This window comes from Opisthocomus hoazin, chromosome 17 (genome assembly GCF_030867145.1).
Source record: "Opisthocomus hoazin isolate bOpiHoa1 chromosome 17, bOpiHoa1.hap1, whole genome shotgun sequence".
Lineage (NCBI taxonomy): Eukaryota > Metazoa > Chordata > Aves > Opisthocomiformes > Opisthocomidae > Opisthocomus > Opisthocomus hoazin.
In genome coordinates this window covers 4,729,841-4,746,579 of record NC_134430.1, presented here as the reverse complement: position 1 = coordinate 4,746,579, position 16,739 = coordinate 4,729,841, and the positions used below count along the sequence as shown (strand labels likewise).

Here is a 16,739-nt window from a genome sequence, read left to right as displayed (position 1 = left end):
CCGGCGTGGCCGGCGCTGGGCAGGGACGCACCGGGGCTGTGACTCACGCCGTGGCTATAACGGGGAGCCCGGAGGGGGGGGGCCGCGGCCGTCTGCGCAGCCTCAGGCCTGGCGATGCTTTGCCAGGCGGGGGGGGACCCTGTGCCACGCTCGCCGCGCTGGGGCGAAGCGCAGGGGAACAGCCATGGCACGGAGCCACGTGTGCAGAAATACCCGGCACCCCGAGGAACCCCCGGCACGCCGAGCTGGCACCCCGAGGGGTGGCTGCTGGGGTGTCCCCTGTCCCCCCCGGCGGGGAGAGGGCAGGGGAGGGGGCCAGGCCGGCTGCTCGCCTCCCGCGCCGGCTCGACGGGGCGGGGGAACAAAGCTGGCACCGAGGAAAGCGGCTAAATTTAGCCCGTTTCCCTGCTCGCTCTGAACTGCGGCGCTGGGCTGCAGCCGGCCGAGGTGCCGCCGTCGCTGCGTCCATCTGTCGAGCGCTTTCACCGCCCCACATCCCCCCCCCAGCCCCCCCCCCAGCCAGGGAGGGGATCGGGCCCCTCTGGGACCAAGGGGCTCGGGGTGGAGAGGCGGCTGCTGGGGGCACCTGGGCAGGGTGGGGAGCACGGTCCCCGCAGCCGTGCCTCCGGGAGGCTGCGGCCACCCAGGCCTGCGATGTGGGGGGAGAGGGGTCCTGGCGCGGGGAGATGGATTCTTACGGGGGGAGATGACTGCAGGGGAAAATGGTTGTTGCAGGGGGAGATGGTCGCTGCAGGGGAGATGGTTCTTGCAGAGGAGATGGTTCTTTCATGGGAGATGGTTGTTGCAGGGGGAGATGGTTCTTGTGGTGGAGATGGTTCTTCTAGAGGAGGTGGTTCTTCTAGAGGAGATAGTTCTTGCAGGGGACATGGTTCTCGCAGAGGAGATGGTTCTTTCATGGGAGATGGTTGTTGCAGGGGGAGATGGTTCTCGCAGGGCAGATGGTTCTTTCAGGGAAGATGGCTGTTGCAGGGGAAATGGTTCTTTCAGGGAAGATGGTTCTTGCAGGGGGAGATGGTTCTTGCAGGGGAGATGGTCATTGCAGGGGAGATGGTTCTTGCAGAGGAGATGGCTCTTGCAGGGGGAGATGGTTCTTGCAGGAGGACGTGGTCATTTCAGGGTAGATGGCTCTTGCAGGGTAGATGGCTCTTGCAGGGGGAGATGGTTCTTTCAGCAGAGATGGTTGTTGCAGGGGGAGATGGTTCTCGCAGAGGAGATGGTTCTCGCAGAGGAGATGGTTCTTGCAGGGGAGATGGTTCTCGCAGAGGAGATGGTTCTTGCAGGGGAGATGACTGTGGGGGAGATGGTCACTGCAGGGGAGGTGGTTCTTGCAGGGGAGATGGTTGTTGTGGGGGGAGATGACTGCAGGGGAGATGGCTGCAGGGGAGATGGTTCTTGCAGCAGGGGGAATAGGGGCCTGTCCAGGCACCCCCCATCGCTGCCCACCTCAGGGCACCGTGATGCGTTACGGGGCTGAGGGCTGAACCCAGCAAGGGTCCCACCAGCTCCGGGACCACCCGGCCTGGAGGATGCCACCAGCCAGGCTGGGGGCTGCGCTGCAGGAGACCCCGGTGGCAGCAGCCCACGTGGGGCCAGGCCCAAGAGAAGGGCTGTGTCCCCCGACTCACCATCGTCCCCAGCAGCGTCGGGGTCCCCGGGGTCCCCACTTCCAGGGCCAGCCGGGATTTCGGAGCCGTTTTGGCCAGGAGTTTCCCACCCTGCCTTGCTGCAGAGCTGGGTGGTTTTGGGGATGCCAAGACCCGCGGGCACCCCCTGCTCACCGCCCAGCGGTCCCACAGCCCCCTCCCCAGTGCCAGGGCGGGTGGCAGAGCCTGCGCCGGGGACCTGGCACCCCAGGGTGCTGTGGGGAGGTGGCTGCCACCCCCAGCTCTCCCTCAGGGCCACATCTCCTGGGTGTCTTTGCCCCATGCGCCAGCCAAGCTCTTCCCGGCAGCACCGTCTCGTCCCACGGCAGCACCGCATCCCGGCACCGTGCTGGGGGCACGTGTTCCCCCACCAGCTCCCTCTTTGGGGGGGGGACACCCCAAAAACCTTCTGCTCTGGCAACAGACGGCCCCGCGAGGGGAACCGGCGGCCGAGCAGCTCGGCTGGACCCGTTACCTGAGATGAAACCCAGGCACCATCTGCTCCGTCTCCTGATTACCAGGGCGGCGGGGGGGGACACGGCGATGGACGGGTGGGAGTGGGGTGACAACCGAAGGAGGGGTCAGGGCTGCCTGCGAGCACCCCGCACCCTTGCCTGCGAGCACCCTGTGCCCCAGCACCCACCCATGCCCACCGCTCCGGACCCCCGGCTCTTGCCCTGCTCCCAGCCCACGCGCCGGTGGCATGGCGGGCGGTGGGTCCCCGAGGCGGGTGGGTGCCCCGGGTGGGTTTCGAGGTGGGATCCCAAAGCACCCCTGGTTCCGGAGGGGGGCAGGGTGGTGCCGTGGGGTGCGGGGAGGAAGAGGACGGAGGGGGACCCGCGTGCTTTGGGGTGGGGGGCTGCGATACCGAGGCGAGGGGGAAGCGGAGGTCGGGGTGGCGGGGGGTGAAGGCGAGGGGTCCTCCTGCCTGCCCGCCCCCACGTGTGGTGGCGGGGGGGGGCTGGCTGGGGAGCACGGAAACCCTCGGAAAGCGCCTGCCAGGAAGCTGTCACTGGAGGGGATTTTCCATTGGTGTCAGCAGGCGCAGGACGGGCTCCGGGGGGGCTCACGTAGCGGGGGGAGGCTGGGAGCCTGTCAGTGAGCGAGGGGTGTGCAAGGGACAGGGGACAGTGGCAGGAGGGGGGGGGGTACAAGGGAGGTGCCCTGGGCGTGTGCGTGTGCAAGGGAGCTGCCCCTCCGCCGTGCCCCCAGATGTGTGTGTGCAAGGGGGGGGGGCAAACCTCTGCCGTGCCCCAGCCATGCGCGAGTGTGCACGCGAGTGTGCAAGGGAGAGGCACGGCCACAGCGGCCCCAGGCTTGACGCAGGTGTGGGACACATCATGTGTGGGTGCAAAGGGGTGGGGAGCACCTCTGCAGTGTCCCAGATGTGCGTGTGCAAAGGGGGGGGGCAAATCTCTGCCATGCCCCGGCCATGCGTGAGTGTGCACATGAGTGTGCAAGGGAGAGGCACGGCCACAGCAGCTCCAGGCTTGACACAGGAGTGGGACACATCATGTGTGGGTGCAAGGGGGGGTGGGGGGCACCTCCGCAGTGCCCAGATGTGCGCACGCGCGTGCGAGGGGCAGATGCGCGCGCAGAACTCGGGTCACAGGGGGTGTCCGCAGACCCCACTGCACCCACATGGGGGTATTTAGGGCCACCCTGACCCCTCCCCGTGGCCCCCGGGGACCTGGGGGTGGCAGGGCGGCGGGCAGGACCCCCATCCCGGGCGCTGCGGCCGCGGGCGGCTCAGCAGGGTGCCCCGGCGGGGTGGGACGCGTCGCGCCGGCGTGTCCCCATCTGGGTCCCCGCCGCCAGCTTGTCTCCCGGTGGCATCTCCGGCCCCACCCTGATGTCTGGGTGGCCTCGGAGCCGGGCACCAAACCACGTCCGTGTCTTGCGGGGGGCCATCCCTCCGCCGCAAGCTGCCGCCACGCCGCTGCCAAACGAGCCCTTCTGTGTGTGTGTGTCCCCCCCCCGGCAGCGCTGGGGGCCAAAGCCGAGCGCCAGCAGCCTCAGGGGACTGGGGGGGGGGTGGTCTACAGCCCCCCATCACCCTCACGGTGCCACCTCTCCCCCCTGCAGCACCCCTGCCACCCAAGCGGGACCCCCGGCAGCCTGTCCATGGAGGTGGGGGGGTGGGGGGTGGGGGGAACCACGCCACTTGCCGCCAACCTCCATCAAGCCCGAAACCGTTAAACTAATTAAAGCTTTGCAGCAGCAGGATTAAGGCCGGGCAGGGGAGGTGGCGAGCCCAGGTAGTCGATTAGTTCACCAGGCGAGGATATTGGATTTCTGCGCGGCGAGTCAGCAGTCTTCGGGGGCTGTTATCTTTGCAGGGCTGCGGGGTCAGGAGGTGGGAAGCGGAGGTGACTGCAATCTCGCCTCCCCCCCCCCAGTGTGTGTCCCCCCCCCCCAAGCCCCGCCGCAGCACCCGGCCTCGCCGCCTCTCCCCCGCCCGCGGCACCCGTCTATCTCTCCTTCTCTTTTCGTTCCCCTCCATCCCTCCTCGCTTGTGTGGTCTCGGCTGGTGTTTTGTAACCAGGGAGGAGGAAAAAAAAAAAAAAAAAATTTAAAAAAAAAAAAATTAAAGAAAAAAAAAAAAAAAGAAGGAAAAAGGCCCTACCCCTGGCGAGCAAGCCAGGAATGGCGAAGTCCGGAGAGCCTAATGCGAAACATGTGGCGGCTGCCTGGGGCTGAGCGCGGAGGTGAAAGTGAGCACCCCGGCACGCCCGCGTCCCCCCGCAGCCCCCTGCCCACCGCCCGCGCCCCGCGGCGGGGTGCTGGGGTGGGGGACGGTGGGTGCTGCCTGCGGCTGCGGTGCGGTGGGTGCTGGGTGGGTGGGGGGGGCACAGGTGGTCCCCGCTGCGGGGGGCGGTTGGCCGGGGCGAGGGAGGAGCGGTGGCGTGGCGAGGGGAGCGTCCCCCGCTTTGTCACCGGACACGTGGCCCCGCCGGGGACGGCAGCGGGTCCGAGGGCTGGAGCCTGGTAAGAGGCGGGCGGGTGGGCAGGGCAGGGTGGGGGGACATCCCCAGCGCCTCCAGCACCCGTGGGTGCCCGCTGCTGTGTGCCGTGCCCCTTGTTGGGGACCCAATGAGCATCCCACCGGCTTTGCCAAGGCACCCGCAGCTCCATGGACACGCGGGGGGGACCCCAACGTGGAGACTTGGGGGGGTCTGCGCCCCGCGACGCCGCGGTGCTGCCCGTCGAGCCGCGCGCAGCGTGTGCGGCAGCTCCCGGCGGCGGTTCTGGAAAACCTCCCGGCTGCTTCCTTCCTGCCCGCCTCCCCTCCGCCAGCTCTCCGGGCACACCAGCGGCTTCGCCGGAGACCAGACCGGTCTTTCGACCGCGTATTTTCCTGCTCCACATCGCCCTTGGTGTAACTTTACACCGAGGCGCAAGCGACGCGGCAGCGTTCGCCGTGCCGGACAGGGTGCCCGCGTCGCCCGCGTGCCAGCGCTGCGCCCGAAGGCTGCCGGGGAGACGAGGGAGGGAGCAGGGGGGGGGGGTTTGGATGCGGATGGACTGACAGGTTGGAATTCTCTTTCCCTGCCTGGTTGATAAGTTGTCACGCTAATCCAGACACCGGGAAGAGCCTTGGATCCCGCCGAGCGGCTGCGGGCGGGCGCTGGGGGAGGGAGCCAGCAGGCAGGGATTCGCACGCCGCGCTGGGAACGGGGGGGGGGGGACAGACGGACACGCTGGCATGGGGGGAAAGTGGCGGGTTGGGGGAGCTCCAGCGTGTACCCCTGCGCTGGGTGGGCGGCTGCTGCGGGTGCCTGGACCCTCCCCCCCGCCGGCGTCGTGCGGGGGAGCCACGCACACGCGTGTGCGACGTGCGGGTCCGTGTGCGGCGTGTCCGTGCCTCGCAGCGTGGCGGGGGGGAGGAAAAGGGGCGTCCTGCCCCAAAATGCCACCCTGAGCCCGGGCATCGCGGGGACAGCGGGGGTCCCTGCGTGTCCCCGTGGGCCGTGGCTTCGAGGGGGAGGTGTAAATGGGGGGGCACGCAGCGTGCCCACCCGTGCCAGCGTGGGCAGGGGGATGCTCCCCGGGGAGGGGTCCACCGGGCTGACGTGCAGGGGTTTGGGGGGGGGTCTCTGTGCTTGCTCGAGCAGATGGGAGCTGGGTCGCCTGCCAGCCCGTCGCACTGGAGAACGGTGCCAGCCCCCCAGCCGAGTGGTCCCAGGGCCCCCCCCAGCCCCCCAGCGACGGCGGGAGCTTCACGGTGAATCTCCACTGCAAGCACCCCCGGCCCAGGTACCCCCGGGGGGGTACGGGGGGGGAGGGGCAGCGAGTCTTGGGGCTTCTGCTCTCCCCATCCCTGCCCTGGGGGGGGGTCTGCAAATCACCCTGGGGGGTGGTGGGGTGGAGGGGGGGAAGGGGCTGCAAAACCCCCCGGGGGGTGGCGGGGGGGATGGCGGGATGCAGGGCGGGGTGTGCAGCGGGTGCGTGGGCGCGGCCCTCCCCACCCGTGGGGGTTTGTGGGCTCCCCCCTCCCCCCCAACTCCGGGTGCCCCCCCCCCCGCCCCCCCCCCAGCGGGGCCGGGCGGCGCGCGGCTCGCCGGGGCCACCTAGCGGCCACGCGCCCTCAGGGCCCCGCCTCGCCCCGGGCCCCCCCGCGGGGGGCTTGGGGGGGGCTTTGGGGGGGGGTAGGGGGATAAACCTGTCCCCTCTGTCCCCCGGATCGCAGGCAGGCTCCCCCCCCGCGCTGCGGCGGCTCGGGAGGATCGGGCCCGCTACGTCCCATGCGGGGATGGGTGCTGCCGTGGGTGGGCACCCAAATCCCCCCCCCCGCTGGGGGCTGACCCTCCGCACCCCTTCCTTTGCAGAGAGCTGAAGTGCAATAGCAGGAGCAGCAGCAAAGCCGAGGGTAAGTCCCAGCCCCGCGACGCCCCCGGACCCCTCCCCAGCCCTGCCCCACGGGGGGGACAGGGCAGCCCAGACCCCCCCGCGGGCACAGCCACCCCGCTTCACTTTGGAGGTGGCTCTGGGGGGAAAGGGGGGGCTGGCATGGGTGGTCCTGCCGTGGGGAGGGCATCCGGCCCCCCCCGAGCAGGGGAGGGGGCCAGACCCCATTTCCCCACCACTGCGCTGGGCAGGGGAGGGGGCTTGGGGTGTGGGGGGGGGCAGGTTCCCGCCGTGCCAGCCGGCTCTTCGCTGGTGATGGGACAGGGATGAGGAAACGCGGGCTGCGGGGACGGGGCGAGGCGCTGCCGGCTGCTTTCGGCCCCCCCTCCCTCCTTGGAACCTCACTGTCCCCCTCTGTGCCCCACGCAGGTCTCACCATCCCCCACCCCCATGTCAGCAACTGCTCGGCCAAGCGGCACGCGGGGGAGGAGGAGGTCAGGATGCGCGTGAAGCCCCCGGGCCCAGTGGTAACGACCAGCGTTGTGCGCGGCTCACCCGACTACGTCCGAGAGCCCAAGTTCTACCCGCCGGGACACCCGGCGCAACGGCCCCCGGCCTGCCCGGCGGAAAAGGCCTTATCCTGCAGCGTGCTGAGCTTCCCTGAGGGCTCGTGTCCCGCGCTCGGCCGGGAGCACCAGGCAGGCTCGCTGCTGCACGGCGACCCGGCCGACCGGTGCCAGAGCGTGCGCGGCGGCACCAAGGCGCCCGAGGACTTGCTGGGCTGCGCCGGCGAGCCCCGGATCCTGGGGGGTAGCGCGGAGGAGGCAGCCGCCCGCGACCGGGCGCCCAAAACCTTCCCCAACGCGACGCTGGCCTCGGGCCGCTGCAACGTCGACGGCATCCTCGCCTTGCTCCGCGGCAAGTGCGGCAACGGGCACATCAATCTCCATCCTGTGGTGCAGCTCATCGACATCATGAAGGACCTCAACCGCCTCTCCGAGGACCTCAAGAGCAGCGGGGTGCACCTGGACTGCGGCAGCCTCCGCGGCGGCGGGGGCCGCGAGGACAGCCGCCTCCTCCCCGCCGACCGCGACCTCCAGTACAGCTTCTTCTCCTCGCCTTCCTTGGCCAACAGCATCCGCAGCCCCGAGGAACGGGGGTTGCTCTGCAAAACCGAGCCGCCGCGGCATCCCCGGCCCCCGGCTCGGGATGGAGATGCCGACGGCGGCGGGGGGAGCGCCCCGCAGCCCCCTGGTGCCTCCAAAGCGGAGGAAGCCGGTTGCTCCCAGCCTGACGCCGGCGATTACTCGGACCTGGCCGAGGCGGACATCCTGAACGAGCTGGCCTCCCTGGCTTGCCCGGGGACGCAGCTCCTGGAGTCGCAGGCGATGGAGCCGCAGCCCCAGTTGCTGCCAGCCCAAGAGCTGGACTCCCAGTCCCGGCTGCTGGATTCCCGGTCCCTCGAGTCGCAGCCGCAGCTGCTGGATTCGCAGAGCCTGGAGCCGCTGCCAGAGTCGCTGGAGCTGCAAAACCTGGAGCCGTTGGGGTTGCAGTCGCTGGAGCCGCTCTCCGAATCGCTGGAGCTGCAGTCGCTGGAGCCGCTCTCCGAGTCGCTGGAGCTGCAGTCGCTGGAGCCGCTGGCGGAGCCGCTGGGGCTGCAGGCGCTGGAGCCGCTGCCCGGGGCGCTGGAGCCGCCGCTGCTGCCCGCCGAGCCCTCGCTGCTGGAGGCTCAGCCGCTGGGGCCCGTCTCGGAGCTGCTGGAGGCACAGCCGGGCGCCGGGGACCCGCTGCGGGCCCACGGGCTGCAGCCCCGGCTGGGGGGGTGTCCCCTGGGCAGCGTGGTGAAGCGGGGTCCCTGCGGGGGCCGGGGGGCCGGGCGGTGCGGCGAGGACCACCGCAAGTACGCCCTGCGCCGGACAGACAAGCCAAAGATGCTGTGCCGCCGGAGGAGGGCAGGGCGAGGGCGCCGGGCGGACATCGCCCCCGAGACCCGCGTCTTGTCCCCCCTCGCCCTGCCCGCCGAGGTCCCCCCCGGGCCCGAGGAGCCCGGCGCCCCGCTGCTGGCCCCCCCGCCGCCACCCCCCGCCACCCTGGACCCCGACGAGGTGCCCAAGACCCCCGCGATGGGGAAGAAGAGCAAGTGCCGGGGGGTGAGGAAGATGGTGGTGAAGATGGCCAAGATCCCCGTGTCCCTGGGGAGGAGGAACAAGACCACCTACAAGGTGTCATCGCTCAGCAGCAACCTGAACCTGGAGGGCAAGGAGCTGGCGGCCAGCAGCTCCATGGAGCCCACGCCGCTGCTCAAGATGAAGAACAACGGGCGCAACGTGGTGGTGGTCTTCCCCCCCGGCGAGATGCCCATCATCTTGAAGCGCAAGCGGGGCAGGCCCCCCAAGAACCTGCTGCTGGGCCAAGCCAAGCCCAAGGAGCCCGCTCCGGAGGTGAAGAAGAGGAGGAGGAGGAAGCAGAAGCTGGCCTCGCCCCAGCCGTCCTACATCGCCGACACCAACGACAGCAAGGCCGACTACTCGGACGTGCTGGCCAAGCTGGCCTTCCTCAACCGGCAGAGCCAGTGCTCGGGGCGCTGCTCGCCGCCCCGCTGCTGGACCCCCAGCGAGCCCGACTCCATCCACCAAGCCCCCGACACCCAGAGCATCTCCCACTTCCTGCACCGCGTCCAGGGCTTCCGCCGGCGCGGCGGCAAAGCGGGGGGCTTCGGCGGGCGTGGCGGTGGCCATGCCGCCCGCGCCGCCCGTTGTTCCTTCAGCGATTTCTTTGAGGGCATCGGGAAGAAGAAGAAAGTCCCCGCCGCCGCCCTCCATGCCGACCCCGTGCACCCGCGCAAGCGCGGCCGGCCGGAGCCCGACCCCATCGGCAAACCCAAGCGGAAGCGACGGGCACGCAAGAACGGAGCCCTCTTCCCCGAGCCCGACGCCGGGCAGAGCTTCGCCGACGGCCCCGCCGAGTGGTCTGGCGGGGAGAAAGGCGGCCCCTGGGCCCCCCACCACGGCCACCCCGCCGCCCAGCCCGGCCGCAATGGCGGCTACCAAGGCGCCGAGGCGAGGCCCTTCCACGCCGCCGGGATGGAGTCGGGCTCCTCCGGCCGGGCCGGCTTCTATGCCGGGAGCGCGGCAGCGGCGCAGGCGGAGGCCGGCCCGGAGCGGCACAGCCTCTTCACCGGCTACTTCCGCTCCTTGCTGGACTCGGACGACTCCTCCGACCTGCTGGACTTCGCCCTCTCGGCCTCCCGCTCCGAGTCCCGCAAGTCGGCGGCCGCCTACGCGGCCACCCCGGCCGCCCAACGGGGCTTGGCCGCTTACCCAACCCGGGGCGGCAAGGTGGCGGCCGCAACGCCCGGCGCCGAGGCCGCCTTCCACGCGGCCATGCAGGGCCGGCCGACCTTCCCACCCGGCCGCGCCGCCGCCGCCGCCTACGGCGTGGCCCAAGCGTCGTCGGAGTGCCGGGGCGCCGAGGCTTTCCCCAAGCTGGCACCGCCATCGGCCGTGTCCCGGTCGCCCACGGCTCACCCGGCGGCCAGCGGCTACTCCCCGTATGGCGGCTACGGCACCGGGCAGAGCGCGGCGCCCGCCGGCGTCTTCGCGCCGGGGAAGCAGTACCCGTCAGCCCAGGACTGCCCCAACAGCAAGGACTGCAGCTTCGCCTACGGCAGCGGCAGCAGCCTCCCGTCGTCCCCCAGCAGCGCCCACAGCGCCGGTTACGCGCCGCCGACCGCCGCTCCCAGCCTGCCGTTGGGCAAAGCCGCCTTCTTCAACAGCGCCGAGCAAGGCGGGCAGTTCCCCGGCGCGGCGCACACCCCGTTGCGTTGCGACAGCCGGGCCAGCACCGTCTCGCCCGGCGGCTACATGGTGCCCAAGGGTTCGGCCACCTTCCAGCCCTCGCCCGAGAATTGCCGGCAGTTCCCCAGCGCCGCGCCGTGGGCCTTCCGGCAAGGCTACGGTGGGTTGGACTGGAGCTCGGAGGCCTTCAGCCAGCTCTACAACCCGGGCTTCGAGTGCCACCTCAACGAGCCCAACGTCATCCTGGACATCTCCAACTACACCCCGCAGAAAGCCAAGCAGCAGACGGTCTCGGAGACCTTCTCCGAATCCTCCTCCGACAGCACCCAGTTCAACCAGCCGGCCGGCTACCGGCGCGCCAACAGCGAGGCCTCCTCCAGTGAGGGCCAGTCCAGTCTCTCCAGCCTGGAGAAGCTGATGATGGACTGGAACGAGGCGTCCTCCGCCCCGGGCTACAACTGGAACCAGAGCGTCCTCTTCCAGAGCAGCTCCAAGCCCGGTCGGGGCCGACGGAAGAAGGTGGACATGTTCGACACCTCCCACCTGAACTTCTCCTCCTCTTCCTCCTCCTCTTCCGTGTACCCCTCCAAGAGGAGCACGGGACCCCGGCAGCCCCGGGGGTCCCGGGGGGCTTGCGCCTCCAAGAAGGAGAGGGGGACGGGCAAGGCCAAGTTCCCCACCAAGTCGCAGGCGGTCAACCCGCTCTTCCAGGAGAGCACGGACCTGGGCTTGGACTACTACAGCGGGGACAGCAGCATGTCCCCCCTGCCCTCCCAGTCGCGGGGCTTCGGGGTGGGCGAGCGGGACCCCTGCGACTACGCCGGCCCCTACTCCATGAACCCCTCCACCCCCTCGGACGGGACCTTCGTCCAGGGTTTTCAGAGCGACTCCCCCGGTTTGGGGCAGCCGGATTTGGAGAGCAAGCACTTCCCTGCCCTCCCTCCCCAGCTGGCAGCCCCCGGCCAGCAGACTGTCTTCGAGGCCGGCTTGCAGAAAGCCTTCTCGCCCAACTGCTCCCCGACCTTGGCCTTCAAGGAGGACCTCCGGGCGGGCGACATCCGTAAGCTGCCCGCCTGCGACTCGCTCAAACACAGCATGCAGGGGGGGGCCCTGCCGCACGCCCCCCACTTGGCTTGCCGCGATCTCCCCATGCCTCAACCGCACTACGACTCCCCCAGTTGCAAAAACCCCCCGTACTGGTATTCCCCCAACGCCAGCACCCGGAGCCCCTCGTATGACGGCAAAGCGGGGGCCGGGATGCTGGTGGACTTCATGGGGAGGACGGACCCCCCGTGTCTCAACCCCCACTTGAGCAGCCCGAGCGGCACCCACCCCTCCAAGGGCGAGAAGGAGCCCTTGGAGATGGCCCGGGCTCACCACCGAGGACCCTACGCTTGTCCCTTGATCAATGACTTGAACATCTCCCCCGTACCGAGAGACTCAATGCTGCAGCTGCAGGACAACTACAGGTACCCCAGTTTTGCACCCCAAGGGCACCCCGTCATGGCCCCCACCCAGAAGAGCGGGTTTTTGGGACCCATGGTAGAGCAACAGCACCCCGAGGACACTTTTACGGTCACCTCGTTGTAGTGCCTGCTGACGTGCCAACCGGACAGCGAGGTTTTGTTACAGGGTAGGTGGGGGAGCCCCTCGGGGCTGGGGGGGGGAGGCGGTGGGGGGGTGATGGGGCACCCCCGGGCCCTTCTCATCATGTCCCCCCCCTCCGTGTTGTGTTTCTCTTGCAGAGGTAATTTAGCCAGCACTTTTTTCTGGAACACTTTTCAAGTTCTGTATTTAACTGGGATTGGAACTGTTTGTTTGTTTTCTAAAAAAAAAAAAGAAAAAGAAAAAAAAAGGAAAAAAAGGAAAAAAAATTAAAAAAAAAAAAAAGAAAAGAGAAAAAATAATAACGGACAAAGAGAGAAACCCCCCCCCGGTTTTTTCCCCCCTCCACACTCAACCCCGCTCCGCCTGCCCACCGCCTGGCTCTGCTTTCCGGACTGCCGCCCCCACCTCCCGCCCCGCAGCAGGACAATCGGACGGACAGATGGACGGACGGACGGACGGACGGACGGCTGGACGGCCCCCGCCGAGCCCGGGCCAAGGGCGCAGGCAGCGGGGTCTGGGGGTCAGCGGCTGGGTGCCCCCTGCCCGCAGCCCGGCCGGGGGGCCAGGGCAGCCCCTCGGTCCCCCCCGGGGGGGTCTTTTTGGGGATTGTTGGGGGTTTTTTTGTGTTCCTTCTCCCTCCCCGTCCGCTCGCTTGCCGGGGGTGTTCTTCTTGCCGGATGGGTGCCGATGGGTGACCCCCACCAGGCTCCGGCAGCTTCGCCAGCGGGGCTCGGAGATGCCACCATCACCCGGTAAGTGCCACCCGAGCCCCGTCCCCACCCGGAGCTCGTACCCTGGGGGGTGGTGAGGGGCTGGGGGCCGGGGTCCTTGTGGGGCAGTGGGGAAGCGCTGGGTGGCCTCTGCTTTCCAGTGGGGTTCACCCACTGGGTGCCCCCTGCCTGCTTAGGGGCTGTGAGCACGTGCCCCGGGTGTTGCTCCGTGGGCGAGCACCAGGCTGGGGGGGGCCGTCTGCCCCGGGGTCTGGGGGTGGCTGGAGCCCGGGGCGCGGGGCGCTGGAGCCCGGGGGGGATGTGGGGTGCCCCAGACATTGGGTATGGGGGTGCGAGATTGGGGTGAGCAGGACCCTAGACCCCTGGGTAGGTGGGTGCCAAATGTGGGGTGAGCAGGACCCCAGACCCCTGGGTAGGTGGGTGCCAGATGGGGGTGGCCAGGACCCTAGACCCCTGGGTAGGTGGGTGCCAAATGTGGGGTGAGCAGGACCCCAGACCCCTGGGTAGGTGGGTGCCAGATGGGAGTGGCCAGGACCCCAGACCCCTGGGTAGGTGGGTGCCAGTCCTCTGGGTACATGGGTGCCGGACAGGGGGTGTGCAAGACCCCAAACCACTGGATACATGGGTGCCGGATGGGGGGCGAGCAGGACCCCAGACCCCTGGTTACGTGGGTGCCAGGCCCCTGGCTATATGGGTGCCAGATTGGGGTGATCAGGACCCCAGACCCCTGGGTAGGTGGGTGCCGAATGGGGTATAAGCAGGACCCCAGACCCTTGGGTGCATGGATGCCAGACTAGGGGTGATCCGGACCCCAAACCCCTGAGTACATGAGTGCTGGATGGGGGGTGATCAGGACCCCAGACCCCTGGGTATGTGGGTGCCAGGTGGGGGGTGGACAGGACCCCAGACTCCTGGGTGTGTGGGTGCCAGATTGGGGTGATCAGGACCCCAAAGCCCTGGGTACATGGGTGCCGGATGGGGGGTGATCCGGACCCCAAACCCCTGGGTAGGTGGGTGCCAGATTAGGGTGATCAGGACCCCAAACCCCTGGCTACGTGGGTGCCAGATGGGGGTTAAGCAGGACCCCAGACCCTTGGGTGCATGGGTGCCAGACTAGGGGTGATCTGGACCCCAAAGCCCTGGGTACATAGGTGCTGGGTGGGGTGTGAACAGGACCCCAGACCCCTGGGTATGTGGTTGCCAGGTTGGGGTGATCGGGACCCCAGACCCCTGGATAGGTGGGTGCCAGGTGCGGGGTGGACAGGACCCCAGACCCCTGGGTAGGTGACTGCCAGATTGGGGTGATCACGACCCCAAACCCCTGGGTGTCTGGGTGCTGGGTGGGGGGTGATCTGGACCCCAAACCCCCGGGTACATGGGTGCCGGATGGGGGGTGAGCAGGACCCCAGCCCCCTCGGTATGTGGGTGCCAGGCCCCTGGGTAGGGGGCTGCCAGGCAGGGGGGAGAAGGACCCCAGAGGCTGCCCTGCTCCCTCCCTGCCACCCCGTTGCCACAGGCCCCACCGAGGGGGTTCCCCAGTGCGGTGCCGAGCCCCAACCTCACACCCGACACCCCGAGCCGTGCCGAGGGGCCGCGGCGGCGGGACCCTCACCCCTCTCTTGCCTCTCCCCCCAGCCTGTCCGCCAGCCACAGCACCCTGGGCCCCGCGCCCCGCACCCGTCCCGGCCACCGGAGCAGAGGGGAGAGGAGAGGAGGGGGCCACCGCCAGCGGGGTACCCCGGCCCCGTCGCCCCCGCTTCGCCCGCCGGCCCCCACCTCGGCCGTGGCGCCGGCGCCGCGTTCTCTCTCCTCCCGGCCAGAAGCAGAGGGACTCTTTAATTTTTATTTTTTATTTTATTAATTTTCATTTTCTGCACAAAACCAGCAATTGTAAATACTTTTGAAGAAAAGAAGTGAAAAAAAAAAATGTTTAAGGAAAAAAAAAATTTTAAAACGCTGAAAATTCACAAAAAAAAAAAAAAAAATCAAAGAAGAGAGAGCCACGCACCGGAGGGAGAGGCAAAAAGTGACAGAGAACAGAGACCGAAAGCGACCAAGAGGCGAATACGCAGGAGAGAAGAGCAAAAACCCCCCCAGTATGCACTGAGAAAAATTTATTTACAGATCGAGCGATGAAAAAAAAAAAAATGGAAAAAAAAAAGTAACAATAACCTATTTATTGTATATAATGTTTTATTATAAATCGTGTCTTGTATATTGCATTCTGTACATCTGCTGTGGTTTTGTGGTGTGCAACTTCCGCATGGGTTCCTTGGGTTTCCGTTGCCTTTTTTTAATGACGATGACGATGATTTGAGTTTTATTTTTATTATTATTATGAAGAAGAAGAACGAGGCGGGGTTGGTTTTTTTTTTGGCGGTACACACCCAAAGATCCAAATTTGTATTAAAAAAAAAAAAGTTTAAAAAAAAAAAATAAGCAAAAAAAAATTAAAAAAAAAGGAAGAAAGAGCAATCAATCACACACCCTCTTGGTGGGGAAGGGGGGCTGCGGCAAAGGGGGGGGCCACCGGCTTGCCCACAGCCCCCGGCGTGGCGGTGGCGATGAGCTCAGGGTGTGGGTGCGTGCATGGGTGCTGGGGGGGGGGCTTTGGGTTCCTCACCTCCCCCCCGCCCCGAGTCCCCTGCGTGCCCCCCCCCCAGGGTTTGGCAACTTCCGTGCAGCTCTGCGGATTGGGGGGAGGAAGAAAAAAAAGAACAAAGAGAGAAAATGAAAAAAAAAATGAGAGAAATTAAAAAAAAAAAGGTGAAATGCAAAAATAAAAAAGGGAAAAACCCCTCCACCCGGGCAAAATAGCTCCCCCCCCCCCCCCCGTGGTGCCCCCCCAGCTGCCCTGCGCAGCCCTGGCCGGAGCGGCCCCCCCCAGCCCCCGCCCTTCCCCTCGCCTGGTCTTTTTGTGTTCTTTAGGAAGAAATTTTTAATAGGCACTTTTTTGATATTAAAAAAAAGAACCCCTATATATTGAGCGACGCCCGCTGCTTTGTTGGCTTCTCTTTGGGGGTGGCACGGCCTGGCTGTGCCGGGGGGGGGGCTGGAGGGAGGCTGACCCCCCCCCCGGACTTGGGGGGATGCCAGGATCCGGCCTAAGGGGGGAACTGGAGCGAGAAAGGTGAATTTTGGTGCAAATCGGGGTGCGGGATGGCTCGAGGGGTCCTGCTGCTGCTCCCCCCACCCCAGGATGGGGTGCCAGGGGGGGTCCTGGGGGGGGAGTCGGTGGCACCCAGAGCATGCCAGGGACCCCACTGCTGCTCCCCCCCCAGGATGGGGTGCCAGTGGGGGTCCCTGGGGGGTGTTGGTGGCACCCAGAGCACGCCGGGGACCCCACTGCTGCTCCCCCCCCAGGATGGGGTGCCAGTGGGTGTCCCTGGGGGGGGTCGGTGGCACCCAGAGCACGCCGGGGACCCCGCTGCTGCTCCCCCCCCCCGGATGGGGTGCCAGGGGGGGGTCCTGGGGGGGGAGTCGGTGGCACCCAGAGCACGCTGGGGACCCCACTGCTGCTCCCCTCCCAGGATGGGGTGCCACTGGGGGTCCCTGGGGGGGGTCGGTGGCACCCAGAGCACGCCGGGGACCCACTGCCCTCCCTGCTCACCCCATGCTCAGGGCTGTGGGTGCACGAGTTGTTGGGGGGGGCTTCTCTTGGTTGGGCAGGGTGGGTGCCCACCCCTACCTGGCACCCATGGGGCACCCACGGCTGCACCCAGCTGGGGGGGGGGGACACACACAGGGCTGCGGGGGGGCTTCACGGTGCTGGATGGGAAAAGCGCCGACGCCACGGAGGAGCGAAAGAAGAAAAGAAAAGAAAAAAAAAAGAAAATAAAAATACAAATCAATCCACCAACTTCCAGGACTGGGAAGATGAAGGCTGCAGCATCCTCCGGGCGAGGAAGAGGGGGGGGTCGAGGGGGGGGGGGGGACACCAGCTACCTGTGGGTGGGAGAGGTGAGCGATCCCGGCGGGGTCAGGGCTGCTGCAGCGCAGTGCTTGTGCGGCGCTGGGGGGGCCGGGGGGGGAGGCAGGAGGTTGCTATGGAGAGGAACACACGGTGCATACTGATGGCTGGGGGGGGGGGA

General features: G+C 67.6%; 1 protein-coding gene across 5 annotated transcripts in view; it reads left to right on the top strand.

Annotated features, from left to right (window-relative positions):
* Positions 1-15,745, top strand: part of AHDC1 (AT-hook DNA binding motif containing 1) — a 54,239-nt gene extending 38,494 nt beyond the window's left edge. For all 5 annotated transcript variants that reach the window (XM_075438069.1, XM_075438070.1, XM_075438068.1 and 2 more), the window contains 5 exons: positions 5,780-5,921; positions 6,494-6,534; positions 6,942-11,942; positions 12,055-12,669; positions 14,284-15,745. In XM_075438069.1, the coding sequence (XP_075294184.1) occupies positions 7,013-11,899 (4,887 nt within the window). In that variant the 5' untranslated portion in view covers positions 5,780-5,921; positions 6,494-6,534; positions 6,942-7,012 and the 3' untranslated portion in view covers positions 11,900-11,942; positions 12,055-12,669; positions 14,284-15,745. The remainder of the gene's footprint in view (positions 1-5,779; positions 5,922-6,493; positions 6,535-6,941; positions 11,943-12,054; positions 12,670-14,283) is intronic.
* The last annotated feature ends 994 nt before the right edge of the window (positions 15,746-16,739 follow it).